General features: G+C 42.5%; 1 protein-coding gene across 1 annotated transcript in view; it reads left to right on the top strand.

Moving 5' to 3' along the window:
- Positions 1-2,024: 2,024 nt before the first annotated feature.
- RNF128 (ring finger protein 128) overlaps positions 2,025-11,187 on the top strand; it is a 756,868-nt gene continuing 747,705 nt past the window's right edge. The window contains exon 1 of the mRNA XM_078688665.1: positions 2,025-2,618. Coding sequence (XP_078544791.1) covers positions 2,204-2,618 — 415 coding nt within the window. The 5' untranslated portion in view covers positions 2,025-2,203. The remainder of the gene's footprint in view (positions 2,619-11,187) is intronic.

The raw sequence follows: 11,187 nt of genomic DNA, 5'->3' as shown, positions 1-11,187 counted from the left end.
GAGCACTCTGCATTGTGCATGATCAAGGATTACCGGGCGACATGCATAAGAGAAGCGCTGGGTGTAGTGCAAAGAGGGAACCTGTGCTGTGCATCCTTCAGCACAGGTTCCCTCTTTGCAGGAGGGCGGCGGCCTGTGACTCGCTGAAACACTGGTGTCGAGTAAAGCAACGCGTTGTGACTCAAGGGATCCGGGCTCTGTGCAATGGGCTTTTTTCGGGAGGTGAGGCTAAAATGCTCCCCGACCTCCCCTATCTTAGGGCAGGGTGAAAAGGTTCAAGGATATAGGAAAATGATATTGGTCAATGTAGCGCAGGGGCCAAGTACACAGCACAAGGACATCATGGACTATTTACACGAATACTTTGGCAAACAAGCATTCTCATATTCCAACACGGACGTCATTGAGACCACCAGCATCTCCCTACTCTAATTTACTTTTAGTAATACGTAATTCAGCCTGCGTACAGTTACATACAGCAGCTCTGCATGTAATCTGCACAAACAAGTTGAATTCAGCTGAGAAAGTAAAGTCTGTCTTGATTGGAATTTACGGTTTAAAGGTCACATATACATGCCCTCAATGCCTAATTATCGCACATATCAAGCCGAACCTGCCTCTGAGGGAGTGTACCTTAAGGTCATTTTCACAGGTCCGGACCGGCAGGCAGTTTGGTCTTGTGGCAGCAGTGGCACCTTTATTTGTCCGGTTAATGTCCTGATGCGCAGTGTTGTCCAAGTGCATGTTGAGCAGTGTACAAGCGCTAACTCTGCCTGAAGGTATTCGGTCTCCAGCCGTTATCAGTGTCTTGTTTGCGGGGGCAGATTGAGGGCCTTGGAATGCCAATCCGGGACGGCTAGGGTCTCTTTGTTGCCACGTCTTCCCTCCTGGGGCCCAGGGCGGCATCCTCTAATTTATGGATACCCCATTGGCTCACTTTTAAGTCAGGATACTGCTGGATGGGACCCGCCGGCCGGGAGCTTAGATTTCTGCTCCTCGCTACATCAGCTCATGTCCACGCCCCCCCTCTCCGTTTGTACATGCCTGACTATAGGTTTGGGTGTATTCATGTGTGTGATAATTTGTGAATATGTGCATACAAGTGTGTATCTATTTATATGTACGTGGTCCGCCCTAAGCAAGGTGTGCACTAAAGCGGAGCCCGATAAGAGAACTCCAGTCATCTAAATCTGATACTCACCAGAAAGGTCAGTGACAAAATCCGACATGGGGAGCGGGTTAGTGGTGGAAACAGTGAAGGGCATACGAGGGTGGACACTGCCTCCCCTCTCGGCTGGGAACCAGCGTAGGCATGTTTAAATGAGTATTCAACACTCAATCACTGCCTTTGTACCCTGCACAGGCATGTAAGTGTGTTGATTAACAAAGACAAATGACCTATTGTTACCTTACACCCCCATTTCATGGCCCTCTTCAGATACGGGATTGCAACAACATCACATTGGGATCAGCATCTTATACTATCATGGCACTCGAGAAGGGTGTGTTTGGGACACTGGGTCCAGTATTCACCATTCTGAGTATTCTTCACAAAGAACGTTTGTTTCACTAGGACTTAAACATTAATGATAAGTGAGGCAAAGGCGTTCATTAACTCTTGCTCATGCATTGTCCCAGGTGAGGGTTCTGGCCAGCCTGCCAGTAGCTGCCAAGTTTTCAGATTGCTATATGTGACATTTTCATAATTTCATTGTAATTATAAGTCAGCCACTGCAGTCGTTTGCACCAGTTTAAGATCTTACAGTTTCTTGATCTAATTTCTGACATTTTTTGTGTTTCCCTCGTCTAAATTGCTTGATTTTATACTCGCACGAAAATGTCACTCATACTCGTTGAAATGTCACTCATAATTACATTGAAATTTTGAAAATGTCACACATAGCAATCTGAAACCTTGGCAGCTATGCAGGAGATGTGTCACAGTTCCGCCAACCGGGAGCACTGTTTACTTCAAATGCTAGCACGGCCTCTGGCGTTTGTCACCCTGGGCCGGTCAAGGGTTTGTTTGATAAGCCAGGTGAAAAGCAGCTGACGCACTCACGGCTTGTGTTTCTCAGGCCGTCGGTATCAGCTTCCTCTTTGGCACTGAAATTCCAAACTACTGAAGGAGTGACGCGGCGACAGCGTACGGGAGATCAGTCGGGAGCCCGCGGCGTCCTCCTCCTCAGGTGGGCTCAAGAAGATGAGCCAAGCCAAGAAGTTCCGCGTCCCGTGGCTCCTCGTGGGCGTGTTAGTGAGCGCCCACCCCGCGGCCACCAGCCCGGGCAACGCGCTGGTCAACGTGTCCTACTTCAGCGCGAGCAGCAACAGGACTGTCGTCGACGAGTGCGAGTGCGGCCTGTACGGCCTCAACTCGCCCATGGCGGCGGCCCAGGGGCTGGTGGTCACCCCGAAGTCGGCGAACCTGCAGGCCTGCAGCCAGACCACGGAGTTCACCGCGCCCGGCATGCCGCTACCTTGGATCGCCCTGATCGAGCGCGGCAATTGCACGTTTTCAGAAAAAATTAATATTGCTGCCAGCAGGGGTGCTGCTGCTGTTGTGATCTACAACACTCCCCCCGGCAGCGGAAACCAGACCATTCCCATGCTGCACTATGGTAAGTAGCAATCAGGCCTTGCAAGGGTGTTATTTGTGTGTCTGGTGTGAAAATCAAATGCCACTGATACTGAATGCAACCCAAGTGCCTGCGAATGACACTCTACAATTATCCCCATTGTCTCGCACGCGTTCGCTGCATACGACCTAAATAAAGTGTGCTATTTATTACGCAGATGAGCGCAGGTCCAACACGTAGAATGCTTGACTGTTGTTTATCTTTTGATCACTGTGTACAAGGGGAGGCTTGGCAGCCTCTTCGTGTTTTTTTTGTAACCATCATATACTTATTTCGTCTGGTACTGTAGCTCTCTGATTAAAACTGTTCATCGTTTTATTATCTGCTTCAACACTTGTGAGTGCCTTCTGCGGTAATAATTGAATAAATTCCATCTGTTAATCATTAGCCTGGAGCAGATACCTTTCATGGGTGAGGTAAGTGAATCAGTAGCTCAACACCTTCATTTTCATTGGCACAGGGTGTGGATACAATTGGTTTGGAACAGCTATTGAGCTGTTTATACCACTTTGTCCCATTTGCCTCCTAAAAATGGTTATCAGTTTCTAATGGTGTCTATTGGTTTCACTTTGGGATTTCTATTTAGCTAATAGAATGTCCCCTGTTTCCCCCCTGATATGTCTTCCCTCTCTCGTTTTGTGATCTAATTTCTTGCTCAACTCGCTTCCCGATGATGGAGTTGTGTTCTGGTGCACATTAAGGCCCCAATCTATCCTTATTGTTCCTCGAGTTACTGTTCCCCAATGGATGGCATCTCTCTTGAGAATATTAAACTAACGATTAATGTGGAGATTGCTATACTTCACTGCATTTCATAAAATAGAAAATCCACTTCCTAAGAAATACTGTTATGGACACTGCTGAGAGGCCCCGGAAATGTTGAAACATACAAAAACTGCATAACGTAATTTAGCAGTGACCTGCACATTCATCCAGTAGGCAGTAAACACACACTCGAGATCACCAAAAAACTCTGAAAAACATTCTGTGCGATAACATAACACCCGTGATCTGAACTAATTGCTTAATAAGAGCTCTAAAAATTAATGGACTTCATCTGTCACTGCTAGGCATATAGGACTGAACCATATTTAGCGCCATCCCAGACACCTAGGCATGCCATTTCACCCTAAGCAAACATTTGCCATATAAACAGCTGACCCATGCTATCCCCTGCTTTTTTGATAAAATACAAGCTAGCATGGAGGAGAGTTGAGAGACAAACTAAAAAAAAAACAACATTCAAAATAACAAAACTCCTCCAAACATACCAAAAAGCGTTAACAATTTAAATAGATCACTTCATAGCATAGACTAAATGTCTATTAGTAACCAAAACAAAGGGTACAGCATGCAACAAAAACTGGTTGTCTAAGGATGGTTCTCAGATGTGAATCATGGAAAGAGTATAACTAATACAACCGTTTGTAGACAAAATCTTCAAAATAACCCTTGTCCAACTGAACACAACACAAGTGCTGAACCGTTGTTCAATATCTTAGAAGCCATGCAGTTCCACCCCTCGCTACCTGGCCAACAAACTAAAAATATCAGGTGGCTCCAGACCTTCACACAATGCTGAAAATGTATTGCTCAAACCCCTAACTTTCAGAATGGAAAAATGTATGGCCCAACCCTTCTCAGGAAATGTGACTAGCATTTGGAATTTGCTACCTAAAGTTCTTTGGACCACCGCCTCCTTCCGGACTTTCAAAACGGATCTTAAAACTCCTCTCTGCCAAAGACACTTCTATGATTAATCCTTCTCTTCCCAGGTCATGATCCTGACAGCCACACGATACTCACAAGTGCTCAATCTTGTAAATATGCCTTTTTACTTGTATTCCCTTATTCGCGTCACCTTTTCGTATTTTATTATCATGAATGTATCTTTAACTTATTAATTTGCAATTTACCCCTCTCACGCCACTTTTTCGTATTTTATCATTTTGAATGTATCTGTAACTTGTTCATTTTTAACTTTCACCACGAGTACATATAAGTTGTACTTAACTTCCATGCTACTCTCTTTCCTTATGTAATTTACTTTGCTCTATTGTAAAGCGCTCTGACACTTCTGGGTAAAGTTTGCTCTATATAAAAATGCATGAATAAACAAATAGTGTTTTCATGATAACCGTTCACAACAAAAATTCAGGATTCACAGCAAATGCATGCAGTCGCTTAGTAATCAAGGATAATCACAGTCCTTGACACCAAAAGTTATCAAAATAACTTGGTCTTTGAATCGGGTACAAAAGCACCAAGGCTAAAATGCTCGTCTAAACCACTTATAGTGAAATAGAGGGCCGAAACCCCAAAATACCTATGTTTAGACCAATGGCAAAGTTCTCATACACATCTTGACTAGTGGAATTGGATGTCACATGAAAGGTCTAGAAATGTATACATGAGCAAGACATAACTAGTTCTGCTTGATTGTGGCTTCTATGTGGCACTGAACTGAAACGTCATTGATAGCAGTGCTGAGAGGCCTACTAAATGTCAGATGCCTCTGTGCCTTGTTGGTTATACAGGCCCTATTGTGAGCCTTTGGCATCGTAGAAAGACTTATATTAACAGGTGAAATATCTGGACTCCAGATAATCTTTCACCAGAAAAGTTGATTGTATACACGTAGCTATCGTTTTAATATGGCACTTATTACATCAAAACAGTAGCTTCAACACTCTATATGCTGGTGGGTAGGGCACAAGTCCTAAAAAAAGAAGTGGGGGTACTAACCATGTTAGGCAATATGTAAGTGACATCATGGCACATGATATTACAGGGTGTGACATCACAACACGTGACATCGCACATGGGATCACAAGAAGTAACAACACAAGAAGTGACATCAGACTTTAAGACCTCACACATGTTGAGCAGGTCGATCATGAGTACATTTGAGCGCATTGCAATATTTAACAAATTCGATTTTGATACGGGTTGTGTCTAAAAAGTGACGCAACACCTGGGCTTCAACTTATACATGTATTTTTCAAAACCTGCCACAAAGAAATTGGCAACAAGGAGAAATGTGGCAGTAATTCTGTTCTATTTAACTGGTTCAAAGGTCTGTATTTTAAAATATTTTATGGGGTTAAGGCACCAGCTGCAGAGATCTCTTTGTGCCCAGTAAATCTCAGGGAATAATAATAATCGTAAAATTTGCTGGAAAGATCTGTGTTTTGTCTAGTCTCTGTTTTCAATCAAAGTACAATTGAGGGTTAATATGTCGCACACTAAGCACATTATGTAACATGCAGATGTCAGATTTTTATTTTGTCTAAATGGGTAATTGAGTTACTGCTTTTAACATAGAGATCCTTTTGTTACTTGTAGTTCATACATTGAAATCCTTCTAATATAGCACAATAAGCTATCAAGGGCATCTGGCTCTTACACTTGTAACCCTCACTATGTAATGTAACACATCCTGTATACTGATTTACACATATATGATTTATTGTCAATCTATAGTGTGTGCGTGTGAAGTAAAGCACTCTATCACCCTGCATTGGGATGAGTAGTTCTATCAAAGAAATAAAACAAAATAGTGGTATTTAAATTGTTAATACTAGGACAGACCACCACATCTGACATTCTAACAGTGCATGCATATCTCTTATATATAGGGACTGATCAAAATCAAAAACATGACTCTCTTGAGTACCTGTTAAGTGTTCAGCTGTGTGCCTTTGTTTCCTCTGGATTGCATTTAGATGTGAGGCTCCCCATAGCTCCCAGCCAGGATACTCCCAACAAAATGAAGCCTAATGGCCCCTTAACTTTGGTCTCTGTTATGGGCCCAGCTGCAACCTGATAAGCCCCTCTGTCTGCCTGTATGTTGCTTCGCCGAACTATAGCAGACAAAGTGCAGGTGCTGCTGAAAGTGTCTTGATGTCTGAAGGTTACACCGGGACACGTTTAGCATATTTCCGTGGGCAGGGTAGATGGCGTCCACTCTGTGAAAGGAGTGGGTAGATGCTGTCTACCTGAGTGTACCCTTGTCTCGTACCCTGCTGATTAGGATGGGGGAGCAGAAAAGGAGTAATGATGGTCGACTACTGTGAGGCCCAGTGGCTCGCTACAGAGTCAACTGAGAGTCAGAATTTAAAATTACTGGATTAGTATAGCTTTCAGGCATTTTAGAAATTTCATATGGCGCTATTTTAGTCAAAGAGGCAACTGGAGGGAGGTGTATAGGGAAAGACTGCATGCATGAAATGTACCACAATGCACTTGCTTCTTGCAGGGCAGAAAGGAAATCTGTTTTTTTGTAGCAGACCATAGGCGACTTGTCAGCTGGGTGCATAATAGGAGTTTAGTGATACAGTGGTTGACTTGAGTAGCAACTGAACCCTCAATAGAAGTAAAGGGTGCAGTTGAACAGGCGTAATAATTTGCCACGGTGCTGCTGAAATTTTACATGAGACCTACCAAAAATATTGGGACTTTGCTGTGATCCAGGGATGATATAATCCAGAGGGCTCAAGGAGGCCTATTTTTCACATTGCTCTATAAATGGATTTGTGTTTTTATGCCTTCTAGGTATAATATTTATTTATTTTTTATTTTATTTTGGCGATTTTGTATAGCGCGAACAAGACCCTTACGGGTATCAGAGCGCTTTACAGATCAAGTATAGGTAATGGCATAAAAACACATATAAATATAAATACAGTGGCATATATGAATACAGTAAGAACTGGGAACAATTAAAGATTAGCACATAGCAGTGGTGTATAGGACAAGTTCAAGTGAATTTGGCCATGTGAATTGATTTAACTTCTTTTTTGAAATAGGCCGTAGATGGGTTAAGTCTCGTTTCTGGGGGTAGAGCGTTCCATATCCTGGGTGCCATTCCTGAGAAGGTACGATTGTATGTTTTTTTCTTGGAGAAGCGTTGAGGTTTCAGAAGAAGATTGTTAGAGCTCCTGGTAGACCTGTTGCAGCCTAAAAGTACTAGTTTCTCCGTCAGGTATTTCGGGGTTTTGTGATGTAGTGCCTTATGTGTCATACAGGCGATTTTTAACTGGATTCTGGCCTCAAAAGGTAGCCAGTTGAGGGCCTGAAGGTCAGGGGATATGTGGCAGTTGCGTTTGGTGCCTGTGACGAATCTAGCAGCTGTATTGATAGAGGCTATGAGAGGAGCGGTTGTTGATTTGGGTAGACCACAGAGTGCGACACTCCCATAGTCTATTCTGGGAATTACTAGAGATTGAACTGCCTGTTTGAAGTCATTTGTGGTAATGAAGGGTTTCAGTTTTCTTAGTGTGTTAATCTGAAAATTTGCACCCTTTGTTGCCGCGCTGATGTGTTTCAGCATGTTTAGTTTATCATCCAGGGTTATTCCCAGAGATTTTGCGGAATCAATGATGAGAGGTTGACCGTCTAGTGCCGTTAGGTGTTCCATCCACTCGCGGATGATCGTTGTTTGGTTAGGAGGGGCGACTAAGAGGAATTCTGTTTTTAGTGTGTTTAGTTTTAAATGGTTCTTGGCTAGCCAGATCTGTGTATCTTGGAGTGTTGAGTTAAGGGACTTGATGTCTTCAAGAGATTTGACCTTAATGTAGAGTTGTGTATCGTCTGCGTACATGTGATATTGGAAATTTGCGGAGTTGAGAAGCTCTGTGAGTGGTTCCATAAACAGATTGAAGAGTTTTGGGTTGAGAGAAGATCCCTGAGGTACTCCTAGAGTGACAGGGGTGGAATTAGATAATGATTGGTTGATCTTGAATCTTTGTGTTCTGTTTTGGAGGAAAGAGGTGAACCAGTTTAATACTGTTCCAGATAGCCCCATTCTATGCTTCAGGAGGTCCAGTAGGTTGTCGTGTTTGACTGTATTGAAGGCTGTGGAAAGGTCAAGGAGGATTAGCAGGCAGGCTTTGTTTTGATCCAGTATTTGTAGTGCATCATCAATTATGTGGGTCATGGCTGATTCAGTGCTGTGTCCTGATCGAAAGCCTGATTGGAATTGGTCTAGAAGGTTGAAGTGGTCTATGTGGATACTAAGCTGCATGTGGACACACTTATCGAGTAGTTTGGCAAGGGTTGAGATGTTGGATATTGGGCGATAGTTGTTTAACTCAGATGGGTCCGCTGATACTTTCTTAAGGATGGGGGATACCTGACCAGCTTTGAGGATGTCAGGGATGGTTCCTTGCATGAGGGAGGAATTTATGATCCTCGTCCATAGGGGCACTTGGGTGCATTGTAAAGTAACACGTCAGGTAAAAGTTCTAGAAAATAGGTTAGACTGTAACAAAATCAGAATATCTCGTTTTATATGAGTAATGGTATTTTGAAAAACTATGTGGAGTTCAAAACAGTGAAAAAGTAATATGCAGTAGTAAACCCTATTCAAAAGACTGCAGTTCCACACCTCATAATCCAGCACAAACATGTGTACATGTCAGTTTCCCTAATTCAGTAACTGAATTGTCTGCATTTTGGAAAACATCCATACGTATAGGCTTGGCCTATTTGAGATTTTTTCCAATTTTCTTACTCTCCAAACATGAGGTTCCACTGTGCCACACATTGGCAGCATTCATGTCTGGTTCATTCAAGTGTAACTTTAGAAGCCCAAAGAAGTATGGGCAAGGAATTGGAAATGTTTTGGAATACCCATGAAGTTGCATCATTCTGTAAATGCGTTTCACTGACCATCCCACCACACTCCGCCAGGAACTCCCACAACTCCCCCCTAGATGTTACATATGACTGTGTGCATTGCGGAATGCGCTTTGGAAATTGCTCACTCGTGAATGACTATATATGCAAAAGTTAGCCATTCTTGTTATGAGAAATGCGATTACATTTTAGTGTCTGAACTTGATTTCCGAGTAGAAATAGTATTTGCATATCACCTCAAGAGTACCGCAGGCTTGTTTCTGATGTGAAGAGACCTCTAAATAGCAATTTGGGTGATTAAAATATTGACCAATTCAAATTATGTTATTTCTGCCTCTGCTACGTAAGCTTGGTGTATTATCCTCCACAAAAGAAAATGAAAGGAGAGGTGGAGCAGCTCCTGTGACTCAGTGCGGAGTCACAGTCGGGTTGCGGCCCTGATGTGCACTTGAGTACATCTGATGTGAATGGGTTTGTTTACCTGGTCCTGCATGGAGGCGGACTGCCAGTGGCTTGCCAGCTGCAGTGCTTTGTAGTCACGTTCACTGACGCATGTTTGCCTGTGTGTGAAACTGTTTACTGCGGTGAAAGACCGCTGCAGCATCAAACAACCACATGGCTTTCCCTGTCTAAGTGCAGTCACATCAGTTCTTTGATCCCAGGTATAAATATCTCCTGAGGTTTTCAGAATTCTATGATACATGACGAGTGGATGTCATTGCTCTGGCTGATGTTCTCACAACTTTTCTTCCCAATACGTAAAAAAGAAATACTATTTTTAATTAGTTGGGAAATATGTAAAAGATAAATAATATAGTTAATTAGTAAAAAATCATGATTACTCTTTAAAGTTTTGAATGGCATGACAGTATTGTGATAGCATTTCCTGCATTTTCGGTATCACTAAGTTGATTGTGAGGTAATGGTTTCTTTCACCAGGCCACATACAGCATCAACCTGCTGGCGACGCGACGCCGGTGGGGCCCAATCCTCTGGATTATATATAAAAAGACACAAAACAAACAGAAAAAAATAGCAATCACGTCTAATATTCTGATGATAATATTGATATGTGTTCTCAGTTCAATTTAAAAGTATTTGCTGGAAAAACTCCTGTAATTTGTCACCAAAATAGTCAGTTGGCAATTTTCATGCAGAACTGAAGCAGGCTGGATATTTTAGAAGTGTAAAGGACAACAACTAGCAAAACCAAGGCTTTAAAGGGCTAACGCTAGCAAACATAGGCACTAGCAAATGCTGATTGTATGTGTGAGCGAGTTAAAGCTGCCAGAACTCCGGGCCTTGCTAATGCTTGGTATTGTCCTATATGTTGAGAAATACTTCAGATGAGTTTTCAACTTTCTAATCCCTTTAATTGGATTGCAAAGTATTATTTGATGTTAAGTTTATAATACTGACTAACATTTAATGAATATTGTTACTTTCCAAACATGCGTAAAAAATAAAAAATGTTGTCATAATTGTTCAGTGATTTGTTTATTTATCAATAGCCGATAAATGCTGAATGTGCAGGTGGGGTATCATTATCTTTGTCACCTACTTAAGCCGTGGTGAATGAGCGTTTTTCCAAGACTCCAGAATTCCTCCGCCCGTACTGGGTAGGCTTGAGAGGCGGGTCCTTTCTTGAGGAGAGAATAGGCCAATAGGAAACAACTCAAGTGGCTGCTATCTTCTGGCACGATCAGTAGCCTGAATTGTAGAGGTGGTCCTTTGTACACTTTTTTGTTGTTACATCTAAGGTCAAGGTCGTTAAAAAAAGTCTCTTATCCCACAGTGTCTTTTATGGAAATATTAAACAGGATTCAATAATCCGTTGAATGTGGGCTGTACAAAAGTTTGCACCTAGTTAATCTGGGTAAATGGGCGATCCGAATGTAACAATTACACAAAA

Source organism: Lissotriton helveticus, chromosome 4_1 (genome assembly GCF_964261635.1).
Source record: "Lissotriton helveticus chromosome 4_1, aLisHel1.1, whole genome shotgun sequence".
NCBI classification, from domain to species: domain Eukaryota; kingdom Metazoa; phylum Chordata; class Amphibia; order Caudata; family Salamandridae; genus Lissotriton; species Lissotriton helveticus.
Note: the sequence above shows the minus strand (reverse complement) of the source record. Positions and strands in the feature narration are given on the sequence as shown.